At 43.8% G+C, this 26,871-nt stretch overlaps 1 protein-coding gene across 2 annotated transcripts in view; it reads right to left on the bottom strand.

Moving 5' to 3' along the window:
- Window positions 1-117: 117 nt before the first annotated feature.
- The window catches only part of rhobtb2a (Rho related BTB domain containing 2a), a 64,333-nt gene continuing 37,579 nt past the window's right edge, over window positions 118-26,871 (bottom strand). For both annotated transcript variants that reach the window (XM_078428732.1, XM_078428733.1), the window contains 5 exons: window positions 26,275-26,393; window positions 19,868-20,018; window positions 10,853-10,941; window positions 7,691-7,796; window positions 118-4,112 (listed from right to left, as the gene is read on the bottom strand). In XM_078428732.1, coding sequence (XP_078284858.1) covers window positions 3,919-4,112; window positions 7,691-7,796; window positions 10,853-10,941; window positions 19,868-20,018; window positions 26,275-26,393 — 659 coding nt within the window. In that variant the 3' untranslated portion in view covers window positions 118-3,918. The remainder of the gene's footprint in view (window positions 4,113-7,690; window positions 7,797-10,852; window positions 10,942-19,867; window positions 20,019-26,274; window positions 26,394-26,871) is intronic.

The following is a 26,871-nucleotide window of genomic DNA, read 5'->3' as shown; positions in this document are numbered from 1 at the left end:
ATTTCACAAAATGCTGGAGTAACTCAGCGGGTCAGGCAGCATCTCAGGAGAGAAGGAATGGGTGACGTTTCGGGTCGAGACCCTTCTTCAGACTGAAGAAGGGTCTCTAGCCGAAACGTCACCCATTCCTTCTCTCCGGAGATGCTGCCTGACCTGCTGAGTTACTCCAGCATTTTGTGAAATAAATACCTTCATTTTAGAGCTGATTGTTTGCTTTTTAGACAGCCTCCTGCCTTTTCCTTTCGTTGCCTGATCTTTCCCTGTCTCCCACCAGTAACAACATCCCCAAGCTTCCTAACAATGGGGTTTGGGGGGGAGAGGGGGAGTATGCAAGCTTTTAAGGCTACAAGCTGCCTCACTTCATGAGCATTGTATATTCCTCCTTTCGTCCCCACCTTCCAGTTAACACTATAAATGAAATGACCTGTCTTGAAGATTTCACTGTACAGATGGAAGTCATTTTCAACATTGTACTCCAAAGAGCTCCAAGCCCTCTTCTCTATTCTCATCGCCTTTGATTGGCAGATGCAGCATGGAAACAGGCCCTTCAGTCCACGCCGACCATCGATCACCCGTTCACGTTAGTTTAATGTTATCCCACTTTCGCATCCACTCCCTACACACAATTAACCTGCAACCCATGCATCTTTGGGATGTGGGAAGAGAGAAGCCTACGCAATCACTGGGAGAACGTGCAAACTCCACACAGATAGTACCCGAGGTCAGGAATGAACCCGGGTCTCTGGCGCTGAGGCAGCAACTCTACCAGCTGCACCACTGTGCTGCCCTATGGCATTATTTCCTTTTCATTTTCTTACCATTCACCATTTTAAAGTTCAACAAAATCCAATAGCCCTTCAAGTCCAATGAATTCCAAATGATCACAACTCATGCAAGAAAAGATTCTCCTCATTTCCCCGCTGGTTCTTTTTGAAATGAACTCAAGTCTGGTTACGGTGTTAATATTAGATCTGATTAAGTGATCTCCACCTGCCTTTTCCATTCTCAGGTAACATTGTTCTCCTTTATTTTTCATTGATTATTCCATGGTCTCAATGTACGATGCCCAATGAATAAAAAAACCCCAGTACTGCAAGAATGGGATGTTCATAAGTTATAGGAGCAGAATTAGGCTGATCTATCTTTTCCTCGCAACTCCATTTTCCTGCCTTCTCCCCATAACCCCTGACACCTATACTAATCAAGAATCAGCCAATCTCTGCCTTAGAAATATCCATTGACTTGGCCTCCACGGCAATCTGTGGCAATGAATTCCACAATGTCAGAGAGCAAAGTATTTAACCAGTGATAGATCCCTATCATGTAACTTCCATTCATTTTTGTTTTGATTTCAATGATCAGTACACACAGGAAGATATCAAACCCTTGATCTGGAGAGTAGTCTCAGTATATTCTTCTAATTGAAATTGGCTGTTGAGTTCCCATTTCAATCAGAGTTCTGATTGAGAAAGAGTCAACATTTCAGGCCGATTCATTTTCAGCAGAACCTTGTTTGAAGTTTGATGGACCAAGGCACCACTAATGTTCCACCTTCACAATGAGCAACTTTTCTTAACAACGGACAACTTTTCACCACAAATTGGCACATTCTACAACATGGTTTACAAGGAAGAGAGAAGCTTAAATCACATTTATGCAAGAATTCCAGATTATTTATACAAGAAGGTCCCCGGTCAAGAAAGAAAACCTATCAATGACAACATCGAAAAATCTTAACATTTGACTCACCCTTCACTGTCCATTAAACGGAGTGAGACAAAATCCTATTTCCTTAACGCAATTTCTAATTAAATTCTCAACAAGCAGTGAAATAATGTAAACATTTGATCCTTTCAGAAGGACACAGCGGTTTGGGTTCCTACAACAGGCCTCACAATGTAGAAACTCTGGAGTAACGACATGAAATTTTCACCACTCAAGAAGAACCGCTGTCAGTAAAATTACAACAACTCAACATTGGGTTGGCTGGTGGCCCAGGAAATGGCTCCACTAAGTTCAGAAAAACAGAAATATTTCAACAAAATGTAACAGACACTTTAACTTGCTTTGACAATTGTCAGATGGAAGTGATGTCTATCTATTTTGGGACCTTTTTGTTTAAACAGAGGTCCCACCTTGTTGTTGAATGACCAAATTGATTATTACATTTGCCTTATTTTGAATCAATCCATTGAACGCACTCTGTTATTGTTATTTTGGTGCATAATATCTCGGATAATGTGGGTGCTGCCTTAAGTCCACAGTACCCAAGGATTATGTGCAATGCAAACACATGATCCCTAAGTAATGCATAGCAGTCAATTAATGGCACGTGGGAGCAAAGTGCGTGGTCCTCAACTGTTCGTTTGTAGATTGAAAACATGTGTGTATATAATCTTCTGCCTAATCACTGAAATGATAGATGAGATGATCTTTCCCATCAGAAGCTAAAGAAGACAGGGCGAGTTTAGTTTAGAGATACAACATGGAAACAGGCCCTTCGGCCCACCGAGACCATGCCAACTGAAGGTCATCATTGTTTTTCTGATTCCTTTCATGTTTGGTTTCCCTATTAACTTTACAAAATGAGAATGTCCCTGAAACAAGCCGGCACTCATGCACTAACACTGTATGCATGTGAATGCACAGCAGTTGTGCCCTTTTAATCCTGGATCTGTGTTCCTATGGTTGTCCTGTTGACTTAGTGCAGTTCAGTCAAAACGCAGTAGAAAATCTGTGATTTTCGTTTTAGTAAAATATCACATCTTGAAAATTATCACATGCAGAAAAAAAGCATCTCTCCTCGCTAGAATTGTAAATCTCCAGGGTGTCGCGAGGAAAAATCATCGACATGTTTGGTTACAGTCCCATATCACCTCATATTGCAAAGTGAGACACAGGGTCACACATGAATTCCCCTTTCTCATGCACTGCCTTGCAACTCCTGCAGCCCACATGTAAAGTAGAAAAGGGACAACATCGGTCCCGATTCAGATCTATTTGCTCATAAATTCTGTTTATTTTTTTACTTAATCTTGAATACAAAAGATGTACATCCTGTACATATGCTCAGTGTGCAAATGTGGAAACAACAAATTCAGGGATTGCTTTTCAATTCAACTGTTCATCCTTAAGTAAAAAGAAATAAGCTTATTCCTCAGTTTCCATGAATTCCCATTCCCTGATTTATTCTTTCTTAGGAGTAGGTGTTATGTATGAATATGAATTCAGCGGAGCATCCAGATTTGTAACCAAATACGATTCCTGGAATATATAACAATTTGTAGTCAATCTGGCTCAGCCAGAGCAGATCCATGCAAGGAGGAGTATCATGCTTTCTAGAACTGAACCATTGTGCTAGACAACCAACTCATGTCAACAACAAGGTTTAATAAAGTCACCGGTTACTGCTTTGCAGTCTAATATCTCTCACCTATTTGCCACAGTCTGATTTGATTTACAAAGCAGAAAAAAAACTGTGCCACCTAATCTGTCCAGCCAATATATTGCGCCTTGGTGCATGTGCTTGCGTGTGTGTGTTCGTGCATGTGAGCTTGCCTGTGTGCACATGCGTGTGTGTGCACATGCGTGTGTGTGCATGCACGTGCGCATCTGTGTGTGTGTGCACGTGTGTGTGTGTTGGCGAGTCTGTGTGTGCATGCTTGCACGTGTGCGCGTCTGTCTGTGTGCGCGTCTGTGTGTGCACATCTGTGTCTGTGTGCAAGAGATGTAGAGAGGGAGTAATTTAGCACTGACTGTCAGGAAATAAAAACTCACATTGATTGCCATGATCTAGCCAGACTATGGAGGTCTGGTTGCTGGTTGTTAAAACCTAGTAAGTGTCTGGCTGACTTGGAAGAAGTCCTTCAAACTGCTGGATGCTGGATTAACTGTGAGTTCTTTGATCCACGCACGTCTTCAGATGACAGTGGAGGAGGATGAAGCTGCAGAAGGCGAGCTCGTATTCCAGAAGAACCACTTGTGCTTCAGCTGACGTTTCTGGCACAAGTAGTCCTCCTTGTCACGCTCTCTCCGTGCTCGCTGGTAATGATCATCTTCTTTGAGAAACCAGACAGGAGGCCAACGGTGTTTTTCAAAATAGTCCTGGTTTTCTGAAAGTACATGTCAGTAAAACTGTTAGTAAAATGTTGGGCACACTCTCTCTCTCTCTGTCTCTTGCACATGCGCACACTGACGCACACATGCACACAGGCACATGTGCACATACACACACAGACTCGCACACCACTGAGAACCAGGGGAGAGGAAGACTGGAGATATGGAAGGGAAAGGTATGTCCTGACAAGTGGTGTGGACTGTCTCCATTACAAACCAATTAGGAACATAAGGATAAAACTTCATTTATACAGCACATGTCACATTGTAAGGATACTCCACACGCTTGAAACGAATGGCATACTTTTGAAGAGTACTATTGGGTAATGTTTTAGTTTTACAGATACAGTGTGGAAACAGTCCCTTCGGCCCAATGAGTCCATGCCAACTAATGATCATCCCATATGCTAGCACTATCCTACACACTGGGGACATTTTACAGAAGCCAATTAACCTACTAGCTCCCACTTTGGAATGTGGGAGGAAACCAGAGTATCTGGAGAAAACCCACGTGGTCACAGGGAGAACGTGCAAACTCCGTACAACGACACCCGTTGTCAGGATCAAACCCAGTCTCTGTCGTTGTAAGACAGTAACCTTACCGCTGCGCCACTGTGCTGTCCCAATATAATAAGCCGGGCTATACATTAGTTTATAGTTAGCTACCTCACAGTAACATTGAAAAAATGTAAACAGTGATGCTTAATGCCCTGTTCACCATTGTCAGTGGCTCCATCAAGCTAACTTCAGCTATGTGCACCCCAAATACCATCAGCATGTACACCGCCCCAACAAGGGTGATAATGCTTTTAATCAACAAAAGGGAGCTTGGTTTAATGAAAAGCAAAAATACTCAGCAGGTTAACCAGCAAGATGGAAAACAAAATTAGTTTGAATTTGTTGACTGTTTGTTAGAACTAGGACAAGTTAGAAATAAATGTGCTCATAGGTTCAAGGAGCAGAATTAGGCCAATCAACTAAACTCAGATCCTGGGGGGACAGGGCTTTCTCCATCGCTGCTCCCACCCTATGGAACTCACTACCCCAAACCGTTAGAGACTCCCCCACACTCACCACATTCAAAACATCGCTGAAGTCTCACCTGTTCAGTACTGCCTTCAACCACTGAAGGTCACCTCACCTTCTGTCTCCTTTCTCTGTTCATTTATTTATTTACTTATTTATCTATTTATTAATTTCCCTATGTTCTCAAAATCTCTGTAAAGCGTCTTTGAGTATATGAAAAGCGCTATATAAATAAAATGTATTATTATTATTAACTCTGCCATTCAATCATGGCTATCTATTTTTCCCTCTCAACCCCATTCTCCTGCCTTTCCCCCATAACCCTTGACACTCTTACTAATCAAGAATCTGTCAATCCCTGCCTTAAAAATACCCAATGATTTGGCCTCCATGGCCGTCTGTGGGAATGAGTTCCACAGCTTTCAGTGGGTGGAATGATAGGAAAGAAAGGATGTGTGTAATCGGGTAGAGCAAACAATGGTGTAGGAAGGAACTGCAGATGCTGGTTTAAGCAAAAGATAGACACAAAATGCTGGAGTAACTCAGCGGGACAGGCAACATCTCTGTAGAGAAGGAATGGGTGATGTTTCGGGTCTAGACCTTTCTTCAGACTATTGGTTATAAGTGATTTAGTGAAGGCCTCTTGATCCTGCTCATGTGACTGAAGGTGGTGGAAATAGGAGATGAATGGGAACAGAGGAGAGAGAAAAAAAATACTCCAACTGTGGGATAAGAAGTAATGCTAACAATAGCTGGTAGATTGCTGGTATTTTATAGAACATAGAACCGAGAAAATTAGAGCACAAGAACAGGCCACTTCGGCCCACAATATCTGTGCCAAACATGATGCCAGGACCATCACCTATCTACCTGCACATTACCAGTATCCCTCCATTCCTTGCATATTGTCTTTTAAATGCCGCCAACGCATCAATAGACAATAGACAATAGACAATAGGTGCAGGAGTAGGCCATTCAGCCCTTCGAGCCAGCACCGCCATTCAATGCGATCATGGCTGATCACTCTCAATCAGTACCCCGTTCCTGCCTTCTCCCCATACCCCCTCACTCCGCTATCCTTAAGAGCTCTATCCAGCTCTCTCTTGAAAGCATCCAACGAACTGGCCTCCACTGCCGTCTGAGGCAGAGAATTCCACACCTTCACCACTCTCTGACTGAAAAAGTTCTTCCTCATCTCCGTTCTAAATGGCCTACCCCTTATTCTTAAACTGTGGCCCCTTGTTCTGGACTCCCCCAACATTGGGAACATGTTTCCTGCCTCTAATGTGTCCAATCCCCTAATTATCTTATATGTTTCAATAAGATCCCCCCTGCCTCAACCACCAACCCAATCACCACCCTCTGTACAAAAGTCTTGTTCCATGCATCTTCTTTAAACTTTGCCCCTCTCACCTTAAAGCTATGCCCTCTAGTATTTGATTTTTCCATCCTGGGAGATGAAAATGTTGTGGAGGGGCAAAAAATTCGATAATCTTTTATTAGAGCAGCACAGTGGCATAGCGGTAGAGTTACTGCCTTACAGCGCCAGAGACCCAGGTTCGATCCTGACTATCTGTTCTATCTGTGGGGAGTTAGTACGTTCTCTCCGTGACCTGCGTGGGTTTTCTCCAAGATCTTCGGTTTCCTCCCACACTCCAAAGATGTACAGGTTTGTCGGTTAAATGGCTTGGTATAAAAATGTTTAAAAAAAAAAAATTGTTCCTAGTGTGTGTCGGGTAGTGTTAATGTGCAGGGATCGCTGGTCGGTGCGGACTAGCTGGGCCGAAGGGCCTATTTCCATGGTTTTCAAAAGAGAGTTAGATTTAGCTCAGGGTGAAGGGAGTCAAGGGATATGGGAAAAAAAGCCGGAACAGGGTACTGATTTTGGACGATCAGCCATGATCATATTGAATGGCGATACTGGCTCAAAGGGCTGAACAGCCTACTTCTGCACCTATTCTCTAAGTTTCTGTGTTTCTATGTATCTCTAAACTAAACTAGAATTGTCCTGTTCTGAAACAAACTGGATTGACTACTTATCTAAAAATTGCTGTGTTTCCCGTGGTTGAATGGGTTGGGGGAATAACTTTCGTTTAGTTGGTGGAGGTCGAAGAATGTGTGCCGGAGTTACGGAGGGAACTATTTTGATGGAGCGCTGAGAGGGTGGAGGTGGAAATCCTCCACTCTATTCTGCTGCTTAGCAACTGGGAATCTGTAGCAGGGAATTATGATCCTCTCAACAAAAATCCTTCTATAGAGAGAAATATATTATCACTGCTGCCAACAACCCGATGCCGTGATATGTTCAAGCCTCCCCTGCTGCATCTCACCAAATCATAAATTGTCATTAAACATAAATGATTAAATAATCATAATTATTCATTATAGATTAATAAATGATTAACACCGATGCCCCTGTTTATGTTCATGGTGAATGAAGGGTTGAGTTGAGAGACAGGTTGAAATTCGGTGTTAGGCTTGAACTCGCCTTGAGTACAGTAAATCAAACAATATCATTGCCGAATGAGGAAAGGTATCAGGATCCTACCAGGAGACTTTGTTTTCATTTCCCTGGGAAACTTGCGACAAACGTTGTTGTAGTTTGTGCAGATGTGGTGCAGGCTCCATTCAGACAGCTGGTGAGCACAATGGAACTGCACAAAAAATAAACCCCAAGAGAAATAAATACAAGTAAATTAATTAAATCCATTGCATCGTAAACGTTTGGTCAATCACAGTGCGTAGAGTCATAAAATGTACAAATAGGCCAACTTTTCCATACTGACCAACATGCCCCATCTACACTTGTCCCACATGCCTATGTTTGGCCCATATCCTGCTGAACCTATCCTATCCATTTACCTGTCCAAATGTTTCTTAAATGTTGCAATAGTACCCACCTCATCTACCTCCTCAGGCAGCATGTTCCATACACCCACCACCCTTTGTGTAACAAAGTTACCCCTTATAAGGTTCCACCCTTATCTTTCCCCCCTTACCTTAAACCTAATCCCCTACTCTGGGTAAAAGACTCTGAGTATATACCATATTTATTCCTCTCATGATCTTATCCACCTCTATAAAATCACTCCTCCTCCATTTGCGCTTCAAGGAATAAAGTCCCATCCTGCTCAACCTCTCCCTGTAGCTCAGGCCCTCGTGTCTTGGCAACATCGCTGTAAATCTTCTGTGCACCCTTTCCATCTTAACATCTTTCCTATAAGAGACCAAACCTGAACACAATAAACTCTAAATGTGGCCACACCAATGTCTTGTACAATGGTAACCTGACCTCCCAACCTCTATCAACTATCTTGGCTAACTCCACCATTTAGGTTCATAGCCTTGTGGTTTATGGTTCTTGGAGTGCTCTTCCAGAAGCTTGTAACTGAGTTGACTATTTCTGTCTTTATCACCCTTTCAGGCAGGGAGATCCAGAACCCATTCCAATTTTGGGGGCAGCACATTGGCTATGTTCTCTTGTTTTTGAAAGCCCAGGCATGGAAAAGGATTCTGTCTGTTTTGGGTAGTGCAGCTGGTAGAGCTGCTGCTTCACAGCGCCAGAGTGCCACAGCGCCTTGGTTCGATCCTCACATCGGGTGCTGTCCATGTGGAGGTCCGCACATTCTCCCCGTGACCGCGTGGGTTTCCTCCGGGTGCTCCGGATTCCTCCCACATCCCAAAGATGTGCGGGTTTGTAGGTTAATTGGTCCTCTGTAAATTGCCCCCAGTGTGTAGGGAGTGGATGTGAGAGTGGGATAACATGGATGCAGTGTGAACGGGTGATCAATGGTCGGCATGGACTCATTGGGCCAAAGGCCTGTTTCCTCGCTGTATCTCTAAACTAAAATAAACTCTAGCTGAACTGTACTGTTTCTTCAATTCTCCTTAGTGTCTTTTACTGATCATTGTAAATCAAAGTCCCATCTTTTTAAAAACTTTCTGTGGTGGGAAATACATCCTTCCCATCAACCATATCCAGGCCTCTCATAATTTTATGCAACTTGATTAAATCTACTTACATCTTCCCTTGTTTTTCGTTTAACAACTCCAGCCCAGCCAAACTCACTTCCTAATGAAAATACTGCAGCCCTGTCAACATGCTCGTAAATCTCTGCAATCTCTCTTGTAGTTTTAGTTTAGTTTAGTGATACAGCGCGGAAACAGGCCCTTCAGCCCACCGAGTCTGCGCCGAGCACGATCCCCGCACATTCACACTATCCTACACCCACTAGGGACAATTTACACATACACCAAACCAATTAACTTACAAACCTGTATGACTTTGGAATGTGGGAGGAAACCGAAATTTCAGAAAACCCACATGGTCACGGGGAGAACGTACAAACTCCGTACGGACAGCACCCGTAGTCGGGATCGAGCCTGGGTCTCTGGCGCTGCAAGCACTGTAAGGCAGCAACCCTACCGCTGCACCACATATCCTGACCAGAGGTGAACCTGATACTTCAGACCCGATAAACCATTTCAAGCACCAGCTTCCTCTTCTTACATTCTACTCCTTGGCTAAGAAAGACAAGTATCCAGTCTTTCCAATCACCTTATTCACTTTAGATTAGAGATGCAGCATGGAAACAGGGTCTTTGCCCCACCAAGTACATGCTAACCCACAAATCTGCATGTTTTGGGGATGTGGGAGGAAACCGGAGCACCCAGAGGAAACCCACGCTGTCACAGGGAGAATGAGCAAACTCCACACTGACAGCAACTGGGGTCAGGATCGAACCTGGGTCTGTGGTGCCGTGAGGTACAGATCGGCCAGCTGCGCCACTGTGCCGCCCTTGTCTGGCTACCTTTGGATGTTGCCTGGCACGGCGTTTCAATTAAGTGGAGAGACTGCAGAGGCTGGGCTTGTTTAACTTGGGGAGAGGAGGCTGAGGAATGACCTGATTGTTAGACCAAATTAAGAGCACATTTTCTCCATAGCAGTGTATTCTAAAAGTCGAGGACCTAGGTTGAGAGAAAGGAGTAAGAGGCTTAGTGGGAATTAGTATAGATAGGCACTTGATGGGGGGCATGGACACAGTGGGCTGAAGGGTCTAGTTCTGTGTTGTACGACTACGACTGTTCAAAAGGACGATGTGCTACTATCTTTGACGAACTCAGAATAAAAGGATGTTCCTTTAAAAAGGAGATGAGGAGGAATTTCTTTAATCAGAGAGTGATGAATCCGTGGAATTCATTGACTCAGACAACTGTGAAGGCCAAGTCAATGGATATTTTTAAGGCGGAGATTGACAGATTCTTGACACAGATGTCAGGAGTTATGGGAGAAGGCAGGAGAATGGGGCTGAGAGGGAAAGATAGATCAGCCATGATTGAATGGTGGAATAGACTTGATGGGCCAAATTGCCTAATTCTGCTCCTTTGACTTAAGAACTATAACTGGGCAGACTCTACATCTCTTGCCAGTGACAGCCTCATCCTGTGATTGAACTTCAAATTTCATTAGCATGGAATCGTTAAAAAGAAATGTCAGTGTTGCACTCAGCGTTAATGTCTGCCTGTGTGACCCCTCTGCCAACTGCATAATCGTTCAAAGCCCGAGGATCACTGCAACTACAGAGCATTCTTACGTTGACAGCCAACCGGGCAAAATAAGACCATGCATGCCGCGAGGAGCATTTAAACTGGTTTTGAGTAATCAAAGTATTTCATGGTCCCAATTAATTTAGATCATAAAAGCTTTTACCTGAGCAATATCCAAGAACAGTAAAACGTCTCCATCTATATCCACACCCTGCTGAGTTGCTTCAATCAACCCACATACAGTGTACTGCTCTGCAACAGAATTGAATTATTTCATTAGTCACCGAGACATTGGTTTCCAACAGCTTACTATAATCAATCGTTCAATGATACTTTATTGCCACATGTTAACGAGGGACAGTGAAATTCCTTTATTGCATTCTGTGCCGTAAAAGTATTACTATACGTAAAAGCACAATCTTAGACTAAGTACAAGTGTATAGGAGTGGACCACTGAGACAATATGCAAGAGTCGCCACTTTCAAATCCAAGTTTGATATAAGTTGTTATCAGTGAACAACTTGCACGTACGCACAGTCTCCACAACACAAAAGTCACACCGCGCTTCAAAGAACAAGGATGAAATGAAGAATTGAACGTTGATACAAAGAAGCAGAGGTTAAGATTAATACAAACCTTTTTTGGCGAGAGGGAAAGTTTAATGGAGATGTGCAGGGCACGTTTTTTTCCCACACAGTGAGTGGTGGGTGCTTGGAACGCATTGCCAAGGGTGGTGGTGGAGACAGATACAATTGTGGCGTTCAAGAGGCTTATAGATAGGCACATGAAGTGCTAGGAATAGAGGGATATTGATCATGTACAGGCAGATCAGATCAGTTGAAATAGGCATCACGTTCAGCATAAACATTGCGGGCTGAAGGGCCTGTTCCTGTGCTGTACTGTCTATGTTCCGTGTGTATAGCCATTGTGAGCTGGTGGGGGAAGGAATAAATGTTTAGTGCCAAATAAGTGAGCTCTTTGGCTGTTTGAGCTGAGGATTTGTCCCGTCTTCTGTGAGCAGGGAACACTTAAATAATTTTCTACATGGCTGTGTAGCTGCCTGTGTTGTGGATGAACTGCAACAGCTAGGCTGGAAACTATTCTAACATGCAGAGCTTCAATACTACAGCTGGATGTGGTTCCATAGCTTTTCGCTGTAATCAATTGTGTTCCTAAGAAACCTTGTGCTATAGAAAATCATGTTATAAAGACGGTGTTATTTTTCTGTACGATTTTCAAAAGGGTCTTTTCAATAGCAGTTAATTTGATTTTGTTACTGCAAGCCAACAATACTAAAGGCTGCATGTTACGCTGTTTAATAGAGTATTATTGCTCAAGTGTTAATAGAAGCGATTGCTTATTGATTTCAATGGTCACTTGTAGTTGAAGTTGTATCTGTGTTCTTAAGAGACAATGGTGACTGATTACTGTAGGGAGGTTACATGGAAACAGTTTTTTTGTCCCCTGAACTGTTTAAAGCCAAGACAGCTTTCTTTTCCCTGTCTGTCAAATTCCAAAGTAACTTTGAACTGGTTCTCTAATTACTGATTGAAATCGCGTTACAACCAATTTGGCCGGTGTAATGCAACTAATGTTCCATAATTCATCACATGCTTGATACCTAATCCACGTTAGGGAACTGCACATTATAACAGAACTATCTGCATGCTCTCAGCATGCAACCGGAACATGAAAAGTAAATCATAGTGGCAGCTTTTGCCCAAAATGGCAGCTTACATGAGGCCTTGTACGAATGCATTCACAGTCAGGCACTGCTAACAACATTATTATATTTTGGGAAGCATTCCTTCTGTGCTTGTGACAGGTTTTTGTGTTTCAGTTCAGCACAGAAGGAGACTGTTTGATCATTGTGCCTGCACTGGGTCTGAAAAAGAAGTCTCCAATTAGCAGCACCTGAGGCTCGTTCCCCAGACCCCAGCAATATTTCTCTTTCATGCAGATACTCAATTCTCTTTTGAACCGTACAATTGAATCTGTGTTCAGGATGATTCAGACAACGCATACAAATTGAAACAACTCTCTGCATAAACCAGCTTCCTACATTCCCCCTTTGGATAATTTGCCAGTGATTATAATATCAGGTCCTCTGGTTACTGATATTCCCACCACGTCGAGTTATTTCTTCCTTTCGCTAGCATGTGCACTTTGCTTTACTTACCTTTGCGTTATCTGTAATGATTGTTAGCTGGGGCAATCTCATGTCAACCTTACTGGTTCATGAAAACAGGCCTCAGTAGCAATGAGAGCTGTGTGACTGAGCAGGCAGATGCTGGCCGTGGGAGCAGGTGTCTGGATGTGTGCCAAAGTATTCAGTTATGCAGTGAAATCGAGTTTATCCACTCCTTTGGGCCGAACATTCATATCCTTCACAAACAGGGTTTGAAAAGGATATAAGGGTTTTAGGGATTAATATTTTCATTCACTGTTTCAGCAGAGCATCAAAACTGAACTGTTACACGTTGAACATGGTAGGGGAAGGAAGGGGAAGGGAAGGGTGTTGAAATCTCCTATCAATACCACTTACACAATAATTCCATCATCGCAGTATTGCAGAACGTGATTCAATGGGCAACACAGAGTCTGAATATCAAGGGTTGAAATGGTGTGTTTTAGGATGCACTGATGTGTGAGAAATGAACATAGCACAGGAACAGGCCCTTCGACCCATAATGTCCGTGCCAACCATGATGCCAATTTAAACTAATCTCCTCTGACTGCACATGATCCATATCCCTCTATTCCCTGCATATCCATGTGCCTCTCTAAAAGCCTCCGAAGCAACATTCGCTTTAGAAAACACAAGCAAATTCTTACTTTCTCAGAGTTAACTTGGGAACATGTGCAAGTTTCAAGCTGAGGTGAGCTTAATTAAATTAGTAATTTATTTTATTGATGAATTATTTTATATACCTAAATATAAATCTATGTGTGCATTCTCCGGGTGCTCCGGTTTCCTCCCAGACGTACAGGTTGTAGGTTAATTGGCTTTGGTAACAATTGTCCCTGGTGTGTAAGATAGTGCCAGTGGACGGGCATCGCTGGTTGGCGAGGGTCGGTGGGCCGAAGGGCATGTTTCCACGCTGTATCTCAAAACTCTAAACTATTGAATGGTAACTGAGTTTTCTGTCTAGTGGGCGGAAACCAGAGCCAGCAATCAGTTTTATCTTTCAATTGCAATATATATGACCACAAAAGAGTGGTCAGTTATATCATGAGGATAACCTGACAGGCCCATTGCAGAGAGTGATGAGATATTGACGGAGTCACAATGAAAGCCAGATAACAAAAAAGGAGTGACAAACATGATTGGAACAAATTATAGAACCCCAATGGTCAGTGGGAATTGGAGGAACAAATATGCAAGGTGATTGCCGATAGGGGTAGGTACTGTAAGTATAAGAAAATAACTGCAGATGCTGGTACAAATCGAAGGTATTTATTCACAAAGTGCTGGAGTAACTCAGCAGGTCAGGCAGCATCTCAGGAGAGAAGGAGTGGGTGACGTTTTGGGTCGAGACCCTTCTTCAGACTGAGGTACTGCCTATTTTGGGACTGTGAGCCAGGTATAGTGTACTGGCACCTTTAAAAAGTTAACTGTCATTACTCTGTCTTCCAATCACATCACACATACGTATGTTTATTAACCATGCATACTGTTATCATTACCTCTTAAAAAAAGCACTGGGTGTCGAAACAATGGGGTTGTAAAGGTAAGTGATATTAACCTCCCTGATATTGACTGGGTCTGCCATAGTGCTGGACACTAAATGGGGCAGAATTTGTTCAGTGCGTCCAGCAAAGTATGAATCAACATGAAGATGGCTCCACCAGAGAAGGAGCTGAACTTCACTTTCTCTGAGCTCATGAGGATGAGCGGCACGGTGGTGCAGTGGTAGAGTTGCTGCCTTACAGCATCAGAGACCTGGGTTCGATCCTGACTACGGGTGCTGTCTGTACGTTCTCCCTGTGACCGCTTGGGTTTCCTTCGGCTGCTACAGTTTCCTCCCTCATTCCAAAGACGTACAGATTCGTAGGTTAATTGGCTTGGCGAAATTGTAAAAAATGTCCCCAGTGTGTAGGATAGTGCTAGTGTACGGGGTGATCGCTGGTCTGTCTGCACGGACCAAAGGGCCTGTTTCCGTGCTGTATCTCCAAAGTCTAAAGCAACGTCTAAAGTAAAGTGGCAGAACACTTTGGGATGAGTGAGCATAGTTTTATTAGTTTGAGGATAATTATGGAAAAAGATAGGACTGGTCCACAAGTTAAAGTCCTAAATTGGGGTTAGGCTAACTTTTTTGGCATTAGACAAAAACTTGTCTTCTAATGTAAAGAAGGTTGATTGTTAGCAGATAAAAGGATGCCTGGCAAGTGGGAGGTCTTTAAAAGTGAGATAGGAAGAGGCCATGGGTTGGCATGTTCCTGTTAAAGTGAAGGGCAAGGCTGGTTGACCAAGAGATATTGTTTTTTGGTCAGGAAAAAAGGGGCATATGTTTGATCTAGGCAGCTGGGATCAGGTAAGTCCTTTGAGGATTATAAGGGATGTGGGAGTACACTTGCAAAGGGAGTTATAGGAGGGCAAGAAAGGGGACATGAGATATTCCTACAGATAAGGTAAAGGAAAATCCTAAAAGATTCTATGTATATTGAGAGCAAAATTGAATCTAGGGACAGAGTAGGTCCTTTTAAGGAAAGGGTTGTAATTTATGCATGGAGCCATGCGAGACAGATGAGGTCTCATCTCGACTCATCATGGGGAAAGTCATGGAAAGTATGGAGTTCAGGGAAGAGTACAGTGATATTCTGAACTAAAAACAAAGTGCTGGAGCAACTCGAATAGTGAAAGGCTTGGACAGAGTGGATGCGGAGAGGATGTTTCCACTAGTGGGAGAGTCTAAGACCAGAGGTCACAGCCTCAGAATTAAAGGACGTTCCTTTAGGAAGGAGATGAGGAGGAATTTCTTTAGTCAGAGGGTGGTGAATCGGTGGTGGTGAATTCATTGCCTCAGAATGTTATGGAGGCCAAGTCAATGGATATTTGTAAGGCAGAGATGGAAAGATTCTTGATTAGTATGGGCGTCAGGGTACATGAGGAGAAGGCAGGAGAATGGGGTTAGGAGGGAGATAGATCAGCCATGATTGAATGGCGGTGTAGACTTGATGGGCCAAATGGCCTAATTCTGCTCCTAGCACTTATGACCTAATGAAGTCAGTGTGTCAGGCAGCATCTGAAGAGGGAAATGGGCAGACTGTGTTTCGGGTCAGGACTCTTCTTTAATCTGACGATGGGTCCTGATCCAAAACGTTGTCTGTCCATTTCCCACCACAGATGCTGCCTGACCAGCTTAGTTCCGCTAGCACTTTTGTTTTTTTGTTCGAGATTCCAACATCTGCAGTGTGTTGTTTCTTCAGTGGTATTCTGAACTATACTGTACAACTGGAACACAGTGTTCCAACTCCTAAAATCAATGGCTTGGCCAATGAAGACAAACATGCCTTACATCTTCTTCACCGCCCTGTTTGTCTGTGTTGCCATGTGTACTCCAGGAACTCGCTGTTCAATAACGCTCCCCAGGGCCCAGCTATTCACTGTGTGTTCTGGCCTGATTTAATTTTCCAAAATGCATTTGTCCGAGTTAAACTCCATCAACCATCCCTGTGCCCATTTTCTCAATCGATCTTTACTTTACCTTAGACTTTACTTTAGAGATACAGCATGGAATCAGGCCCTCTGGCGCCCAGAGTCAATAAACAATAGGTGCAGGAGGAGGCCATTCGGCCCTTCGAGCCAGCACCGCCATTCAATGTGATCATGGCTGATCATTCTCAATCAGTACCCCGTTCCTGCCTTCTCCCCATACCCCCTGACTCCGCTATCCTTAAGAGCTCTATCCAGCTCTCTCTTGAATGCATTCAGAGAATTGGCCTCCACTGCCTTATGAGGCAGAGAATTCCACAGTTTCACAACTCTCTGACTGAAAAAGATTTTCCTCATCTCAGTTCTAAATGGCCTACCCCTTATTCTTAAACTGTGGCCCCTTGTTCTGGACTCCCCCAACATTGGGAACATGTTTCCTGCCTCTAAAGTGTCCAACCCCTTAATAATCTTATACGTTTCGATAAAATCTCCTCTCATCCTTCTAAATTCCAGTGTATACAAGCCTAGTCGCTCCAGTCTTTCAACATATGATAGTCCCGCCATTCCGGGAATTAACCTAGTAAACCTACGCTTCACGCCCTCAATAGCAAGAATATCCTTCCTCAAATTTGGAGACCAAAACTGCACACAGTACTCCAGGTGCGGTCTCACTAGGGCCCTGTACAATTGCAGAAGGACCTCTTTGCTCCTATACTCAACTCCTCTTGTTATGAAGGCCAACATTCCATTGGCTTTCTTCACTGCCTGCTGCACCTGCATGCTAACTTTAAGTGACTGATGAACCAGGACACCCAGATCTCGTTGTACGTTCCCTGTTCCTAACTTGACACCATTCAGATAATACTCTGTCTTCCTATTCTTACCACCAAAGTGGATAACCTCACACTTATCCACATTAAACTGCATCTGCCATGCATCCGCCCACTCACACAACCTGTCCAAGTCACCCTGCAACCTCATAGCATCTTCCTCACAGTTCACACTACCACCCAGCTTTGTATCATCTGCAAATTTGCTAATGGTACTTTTAATCCCTTCATCCAAGTCATTAATGTATATTGTAAATAGCTGCGGTCCCAACACCGAGCCTTGCGGTACCCCACTAGTTACTGCCTGCCATTCTGAAAGGGACCCATTTATCCCCACTCTTTGCTTTCTGTCTGTCAACCAATTTTCTATCCATGTCAGTACCCTACCTCCAATACCATGTGCTCTACTTTTGCCCACTAGTCTCCTATGTGGAACCTTGTCAAAGGCTTTCTGAAAGTCAAGGTACACCACATCCACCGGCTCTCCCCTGTCAATTTTCCTGGTTACATCCTCAAAGAATTCCAGAAGATTAGTCAAGCATGATTTCCCCTTCGTAAATCCATGCTGACTCGAAACAATCCTGTTACTACTATCCAAATGCTCCGCAATTTCGTCTTTTATAATTGACTCCAGCATCTTCCCCACCACTGATGTCAGACTAACTGGTCTATAATTTCCCATTTTCTCTCTCCCTCCTTTCTTAAAAAGTGGGACAACATTAGCTACCCTCCAATCCACAGGAACTGATCCTGAATCTATAGAACATTACACAGACCAGCGATCAACACCCCTCCCCCCCCCCCCCCCTCACTAGCGCTATCCTACACACAAGGGACAATTTACAATTTCATCAAAACCAATTAACCTACAAGCCTGTACATCTTTGGAGTGCGGGAGAAAATTGTTTCAGACCCAAGCTTTGCATCCTCAAACAGCATAAAGACTGGGAGTATGAAGAACGGTCTCGACCCAAACATCACCCATTCCTTCGCTCCAGAGATGCTGCCTGTCCCTCTGAGTTACTCCAGCATTTTGTGTCTCTTTTCAGTATAAAGACTGGTCATGCTATAATCATTCATTCCTAGGGGATAATTTCCAGAAAATCATTCATTAATCCTGCCTCAATACATACAGCCAGGCCTAAAATAGTTGTACTCCGATTGCTCAATGTTTTACTCGATTGCAAATGCTCTATGAACTTGCCCTCATGGCTATCCCTGCCAACTCTTTCCGCACTGTATCAAGACTGCATGATGATTGAAGACACAAGGAGTTTGGAAATTTGAGCAAAACACACAAGTGCTGGAGTAACTCAGCGGGTCAGGCAGCATCTGTGAAGGGAATGGACAGGTGACATTTTGAGCCGGGACCCTTAAGGTCGTCAGTCCATTCCCTTCACAGATGCTGCCTGATCTGCTGAGTTCCCCCAGCGCTTGGAGTTTTGCATGATGATTGAAGTTGCCCATGATTATTGCAGTTCCTTTCTTACAAACTCTTTCTATTTCTTTAACCCCTGTTTGACTCAGGGGGTTACATATTACTCTGACATACTGTGGTGGCGCAGCGGTAGAGATGCTGCCTTACAGCGCCAGAGACCTGGGTTTGATCCTGACTACGTGTTCTTGTCTGTACGGAGTTTGTACGTTCTTCCCACGACCACGTGGGTTTGTAGGCTAATTTAGCTTCTGTAAATTGCAGATTGTCCCTAATGTGTAGGATAGTATTAGTATGCGGGGATCGCTGGTCGGCACGGACTAGGTGGGTCGGGGGGCCTGTTTCCACGCTGCATCTCTAAACTAAACTAAACTAAACTAAACTAGATGTTAACGTTATACCCTTCCTATATCTTAGCTCCACCAAACTGCTTCCAGATCTTGAGTTTCTAGTCCAATATCATTCATCACCGCTGCAGTGGCCTAATTTTTTCTAATTAAATGAGTACACCATTTAATCTACATTTTACATATAGGCTCGGATATGTGAACTAACACCTTGTTTTCAGAAACTTTATTTCTGCCACCGAGTTACAACTAAAACTTAAAAATAAAATTAAACAGTAAATGTATTGAGGCATAAAAAATGTATTAATTACATCAGATTCACTACTGGCTTTATTACGTTTTAATCTCTCCAGCGCTTAAAGCTATATCTAGAAGGTGTAGGATCTAGAAGGTGGAGGATGTGGCTGAGCAAGTTATGCAGGTAAAAGTGTCTTCCTAGGAGGTATTAATGTTGTTTAATCTGACGGACGTGTAGCTGAAAGAGTTTACTTTGACAATTCCTACTTTGTTATTTCTCAAAACTCCTTGGTGAAGGGACAAAGTACAAATAGTGACTTTGGCTTGTTGGGCAAATGGACTGAATTCCCCTCGTCTTAATCAAAAAATGTCTTCTCTGCTCGCCAGGGACATTGAAGGAATCTTATTATAAAGTCTCATCTCAAGTCACATCTTTGGGATGTTGGAGGAAACTGGAGCACCCGGAGGAAACCCACGCAGTCACAGGGAGAACGTGCAAACTCCACACGGATAGCACCGGAGGTTAGGATTGAGCACGGGTGTCTGGCACTGTGAGGCAGCAGCTCTACCAGCTGCGCCACAGTGCCGCCCACATTTATGGCCCATGTAACTTTATGAGTACATATCTGTTGTTCCAACGCAAGGTGAAGAGTGCAGACATCAAGACTGTTACCTGTTAATGCTACCAGGTGAGGTAGACAGAGGCGGTTTGCCAACACAATGAGTTCCATGGCATCCAGGTCTGGGCTAGAGCAGAACTGTCCCGTGTACAGATATTCCAAAACTGCCCGCATACAACTCTTACTTGTGTTTGGGAAATACACCTGTTAGAGAGTAAAATAAACACACTTCAGTATCATTCTCGTACTCCAGCTACAATAAACACCAGTACCACAATAATCTGCAGACTCTACAGCAGATCTGATTTACCCCTTGTCATATTCAAATTCATAAATTCCACTAGTCGTAGAGTCACAGAGTTATGACATACAGCATGGCAACAGGCCCTTCGGCCCACAAAGGCTGCACTGGTTGGCGACCTTTTTTTTTACACATGAACCCTATAATACAATGGTGATTATATTTCAAAAGCTCTTCATTGGTTGTAAATCTGGGCGGCATGGTGGTGCAGCGGGTAGAGCTGCTGCCTCATAACTCAAGAGACCCGGGTTCGATCCTGACCTCGGTTACTGTCTGTACGGAGTTTGAACGTTCTCCCTGTGACCGCGTGGGCTACCTCCGGCTGCTCCGGTTTCCTCCCACATCCCAAAGACGTGTGGGTTTGTAGGTTAATTGATCTCTGTAAATTGCCCTTCATGTGTTGGGAGTGGGAAAGCGGGATAACATAGGATACCATGGACAGGTGATCAATGGTCTGTGTGAACTTGGTGGGCCGAAGGGCCCGTTTCCATGCTGTATTAATAACCTAAACCAAACTTCAGGCAACCTGAGGTCATGGAAGAGAGGTTATAAGTGCCTGTTGACCAAGTAAAGCCCATGGTGACTTGTTTTCACAAGTTCACAAATTATAGGAGCAGAACTAGGCCATTCAGCCCATCGAGTCCACTCTGCCATTCAATCATGGCTGATCTCTGCCTCCTAATCCTATTTTCCTGCCTTTCTCCCTATAACCCTTGACACCCGTTCTAATCAAGAATTTGTCTATCTTTGCTTTAATATAGCTTGCTTTGATATAGCACAAAAAGAGACCATTCAGCCCAATGCAGCTCTGCTGTGCGAATGCCTGTGGGAGAGAGCGGTCCAGGCAGGCTTACTTCTCGAGCTACTTGCCCATGAATACGAGCTGCTGCTTGACGTGTACGCAAAGCAATTTTGGGACGGGTTTGCTTGCAGCAGCAGGAGGTCTGGCTGACCACATCACATGATGAAACCGATCTCTATCAGAGCCTGAATTGCCAATTCTCCAGCTGTGCTTGACAGCCTTCAGAAGTTGATCTTCAGGACGCAGCTGCAAACATCTTTCAACTTTGTTACTGGTTGCAATATTTGTGGAGATGGGAAATGCTGCTTGACTGACAGTCAGAAATAATTCAAGCGGGAAGCAAAGCGAGAAAATGCTGGCAATGTTCACCAGTTCAGGCTGACTGTACAAACGATGAAGCAGGGTTTAATGTTTAGAGTTTGGAGATAAAGCCTACAGACAGGTCCTTCGGCCCACCGAGTCTATGCCACCATCGATCACCCTTTCACACTAGTTCTACGTTCCCTCACTTTCGCATCCCTGCACACTAATAACAATTAGTTATTAATTAATCTACAAACCCGTACGTCTTTGGAATGTGGGTGGAAACCGGAACAACTGCATGTGGTCACAGGGAGAACATGCAAACTCCACACAGATAGCATCCGAGGTTGGGATTGAACCTGGGTCTCTGGTGCGGTGAGGCATCAGGTCTACCAGCTGCACCCCTACGGCTGAGAGCCTATCTGAAATGTTAGCCGTTTGTCTCGCTCCACAGATGATGCCTTCATCAGCCGTGCCTTGATGCCTGTGCGATGGCCTTTGAATGAGAAGATTACGGGTTCAAGTTTCACTCAAAAGGCTTCCACAGGGAGTGCTGTGGCTGCCCACATTTGCTGTGTTTTGTTTGCAGATTTTCCAACATCTGTTTTCCTTCCGTGTTGTCGAATAATAAGGAGGCCAAACACTTCAACTGATGAAGGAGGACTATGAGGTTGACATGCCAAGCGATTATCGCTGGCTCACTGAGGCAGGAGCCTTATGATAAATCAACATGTCCAAGCGAAGCTGACAAGCTTGCTAATGACTGCCTGGTGCAGCAGATTTTGAAAAGCCATTGCCTCCCACACTTGCTGAAGCAACACAGTCAATGTATAAAATTAGAATTAATATATAATGTGGGAATTTAGGAAAAAAAATTATAATGTTACTGAATTGCATGAATTTTAAAGAGTTGCAGTCATGTTCCAGTGTTACCCAAAGTCCACAGCCAACACTTGTAAAATCACGCCCAGCTCAACATTGGACTCTGGCTCCAACTTGAAACTCCAACTTGATAATGAATCATTGATAGTTGCATTATAGTTGCTACCAGGATTGCCTGTCTACATTGGACACTGTCACCTTTTAGGTAAAATACAGACACAAATAAAGGCCTTTTATCACTGCAAGTGCCTTCTTCATTCTGGAACGCCAGCTTCTTTGTTACGTGGATGTCATCAATCTAGGACCTGAGGGCACAGCCTCAGAATAAAAGGCGAACCTCTAGAATGAGGTGAGGAGGAATCTCTTTCGCCAGAGGGTAGTGAATCTGTGGAATTCATCGCCACAGACGACTGTGGAGGCCAAGTCATTGAGTATTTTTTAAACCAAGATTGATAGGTTCTTGGGAGTAAAAGGTTATTGGGAGAAGGCAGGAGAATGGGATTGAGAGGGAAAAAAAGGTCAACTATGATCGATTGGTGGAGCAGGCTTGATGGGGTAAATAGTCCAATTCTGCTACTATGTTGTACGATCTAATTAGTACACAACACTGAGACAAACTCAGCAGTTGTATCATCTTGCAAATGAGGATCTCTATCTTCATGTGCGTGATAAAGATCTTCATTTGCAAATGGGGTAACCACAATACTGTTTTAACAGCAAAAGATGCAAAGCAACTTCAAGGTTTGTCTGTATCATCTGCTGGCTGCATGGAATCACCGAGCTATCTGTGAACCCTATCATGATAATCATAACATCTAAAATGCCTGACAGCGAATTTCACAAGTTCATACGTGATAGGGGAAGAATAGGCCATTCGGCCCATCAAGTCTACTCCGCCATTCAATCATGGCTGATCTATCTATCTATCTCTCCCTCTCAACCACATTCTCCGGCCTTCTCGCCTAAACCCTATACACCCTTTTCCACAAACGTCAGTGAGATACACCAAAATTTACCGAATCAACCTTTTTCCTCCCCAGAGTGGAAATGTCAAAGACTATAGGGCATCGCTTTAAGGTGAGAGGCGCAAAGTTTAAAGGAGACGTGTGGAGTAAGAAGATTTGGTTTACACAGAGGGTGATGGTGGAGGCAGATGTGACAATGTCTTTTAAGAGGCTTTTAGATAGGCACACAGATATGCAGGGAATGGAGCGATAGGGATCATGTGCAGGCAGAGGAGATGAGTTGATCTTGGCACCATGTTTGGCACATACATTGTGGACTAGAGAGCCTGTACCTGTGCTGTACTTATCTATGCTCTCTGGTCAGTGTGTCATAAAGGCAAGACTCTCAGAGAAGCATTTACACACACCCAGGGCTTAGCAATAATCAAAAGCATTTTTATTTGAGGTTCTTGCTTGCAGGACTGTTTTCTTCAAAACAAAAATCTTCTGCATTTATTACATAATAGGGAATTGCTTCATCATCAGTTCTATAAATAATTGCATTCTTTAGACAGCTAATGCAGTGCAGCATAAAGTACCGAAGGTCAGAGTCTGGGAACTACAATGACCAACATCACTCTTAATTACTACTGAACAACAAGGAGCAGTGCTGCACATTGTTCAGGCAGCACTAAAGTGGATATCATCTGTACATAACAGCTCTTGATTATTGTACAACCTCGTGCCTGACTATTAAGACTATTAAGCAAGATCTATGCCATTTTTTTAAACAGTGGATTGCATTGTACCGCATACAGTGAGGTCAATGTTCAGATGTATCGTGCTACCGTGACGTCAGTCTGCCCAATGTCAGAAGGGGGAGGAGTTATACAGTTTGATAGCCACAGGGAAAAAGGATCTCCTGTGGCGTTCTGTGCTGCATCTTGGTGGAACCAGTCTGTTACTGAAGGTGCTCCTCAGGTTGTCTAGTGTGTCATGGAGGGGGTGAGGTTTTTTTTTAGGGGAACTTACTGGAACCACATTTTTTTCCGTTTTTTTCTGCTTTACAGAAGTAATGCATCAGAATTAATTAAATGGTTGTTCAAGAATTTGGAATATTCCATGGCAATAAAATGTTTTTTAAAAAATGTCATTCTCTTCTGAATGAGAAGGTTATGGATGACGCACCATTACAGTACAGTGAGAATAACGGTTTAGCTTAGGGATACATCTCTAAGAGATAATTATTAAGACAAATTACTATTTGTCTTAATAATCAGGCAACAGACCTTTTGATCGACTGAGTCCACGCCGACCATCAATCACCCGTTCACACTAGTTCTTTGTTATCCCACTTTTTCATCCACTCCCTACACTAGGGGCAATCTACAGAGGCCATTTGACTGACAAACCTGCATGTCTTTTGGAATGTGAGAGGAAACTGGAGTACCCAGAGGAAACCTATACATTCACAGGGAGAACGTGCAAACTCCACATGGGCAGCACCCATGGTCTGGATTGAACCCGGGTCTCTGGTGTTGTGAGGCAGCAGCTCTACCTCCTGAGCCACTGTGCTGCTCTGCAGGGGCATGCCCTGTCCATTGTATGTAAAAGACCCTTATTACATTACTTCAAAGCAGAGCAGTAGAGTTTCACCAGCACCCTGCCCAAGGAACATTACAGAAAAAAAAGATTACTTATTTATGTGTCGTTAATTTTCCTTTGTTCGTTGAATGGAATGAAACTGGGCAAATTATTTAAAGAACCATCATAGGCGTGACCACGTGAGTGACCTTCTTCTATGTTGAAAGATTCTTCTCTCTGATTTGAAACATTGTGGGTGTCAATAATTATACCCTGGCCTGACTCAGAATAATCACTCTTCAGTGATGAAGTAATTTGCCATCTGAAATGCAAACAGAAGGCTGTAGAAAAATGAGAAAACAATCTTGGAACAGTGTTCAAACAAATTTGATCAGGATGTAAATGGATATAAAATAAACTGATTCTGGGATTCTGATGGCGGCACGGTGGCGCAGCGGTAGAGTTGCTGCCTTACAGCACCAGAGACCCGGGTTCCATCCTGACTACGGGTGCTGTGTACAGAGTTTTCCCTGAGACTGCGTGGGTTTCCACCAGTTGCTCTGGTTTCCTCCCACATTCCAAAAATGTGCAGATTTGGCTTCTGTAAATTGCCCAAGTATACAGCGTGTGAAACTGAGATACCATATTGTACAGGTGAACATTGGTTGGCATGGACTCGGTGGGCCCAAGTGCCTCTTTCCACACTGCAACTCTAAACTAAACTAAATTGGACTCAAAGGTACTGTCATGGGGGTGGGGTTGTACAAACTCCACACAGTTTAGTTTAGAGATATAGCATGGAAACAGGCCTTTCAGCCCACTGGGTTCACGCTGATTATCAATCATCTGTTCTCACTCGTCCTATGTTGTCCCACATTCGTATCCACTTCATACACACGGGGGCAATTTACACAGGCCAATTAATCTACAAACCTGCACGTCTTTGGGATGTGGGAGGAAATCGAGCTGCTGGGCACAGGAGAATGTGTAAACTCCACAAAGACAGCACCCGAGGTCAGAACCAAACCAGGGTCTTTTGTGTTGTGAGGCAACAATTCTATCAGGTGCGCCACTGTGCGCTCCCAAAGTATCGAAGGCCAGGATTAGACCAGGTCGCTGTGAGATCTACTAGCTGCACCACTCATTCACCTTGTAACAAGTTGCCATGGAATCAGAGATATGTGGAGGTAAGCTGTGCTCAGGCTAAGATTGGATCAGTCACGATTCAAATGAATGGCAAACTCACGAGGCTGCCTGGCCTACTACTACCCCTAATGCCATATACTCTTAAATCCTGGAGTAACTCAGCGGGACAGGCAGCATCTCTGGTGAGAAGGAATGGGTGACTTTTCGGGTCGAGACCCTTCTTCAGACTGAAGGTTTAAACCAGCATCTGCAGTTCCTTCCTACACCATATGCTCTTATACAGTTTTGACTCTTTCTAACATTCCACAACAGGCCTATTTCCACATTCCAAAGACGTGCCAGTTTGTAGGTTAATTGGTTTTGGTAAAAATTATAAATTGTCCCTTGTGTGAAGAATAGTGCTAGTGTACGGGGTAATTGCTGGTCGGAGCGGACTCGATGGGCCGAAAGGCCTGTTTCCATGCTGTATCTCTGAAATATAAAGTCTAAAGTCCTTACCTCTTTGGTTGAACTCTCCACAAAAGGCCCTCCAAACATTGCAGCCATCCAGTCACAGCTAGAGATCAGCAAGGGTTTATTAGCACAGATTGTTCCATCGTCCAGCTTAATCACCACATCTGTCACAAAATAACACCAGCAGAAGATTTGTGATAACATTGTCTTTTGAATTTCACATCAATTGAGTATTAACATCACATGTACAAAATCATGAGAGGAATAGATTGGGTAGATGCACAGAGTCTCTTGCCCAGAGTAGGGGAATCAAGGACCAGAGGACATAGGTTCAAGGTGAAGGGGAAAAGATTTAATAGGAATCCAAGGGGTAACTTATTCACACAAAGGGTGGTAGGTGAATGGAACAAGCTGCCAGAGGTAGTTGAGGCTGGGACTATCCCACCGTTTAAGAAACTGTTGGACAGGTACATGGATAGGACAGGTTTGGAGGGATATGGACCAAGCACAGGCAAGTGGGACTAATGTAGCTGGGACATTGTTGGCTGGTGTCGGCACGTTGGGCCGAAGGGCCAGCTTCCACACTGTATCACTCTATGACTCCATTACTCTACGAAATGCTTGAGTGATCAGTTGCAGAGT

This window comes from Rhinoraja longicauda, chromosome 36, assembly GCF_053455715.1.
Source record: "Rhinoraja longicauda isolate Sanriku21f chromosome 36, sRhiLon1.1, whole genome shotgun sequence".
Lineage (NCBI taxonomy): Eukaryota > Metazoa > Chordata > Chondrichthyes > Rajiformes > Arhynchobatidae > Rhinoraja > Rhinoraja longicauda.
The sequence above is the reverse complement of the archived record's forward strand: the minus strand, read 5'-3'. Positions and strand labels throughout refer to the sequence as shown.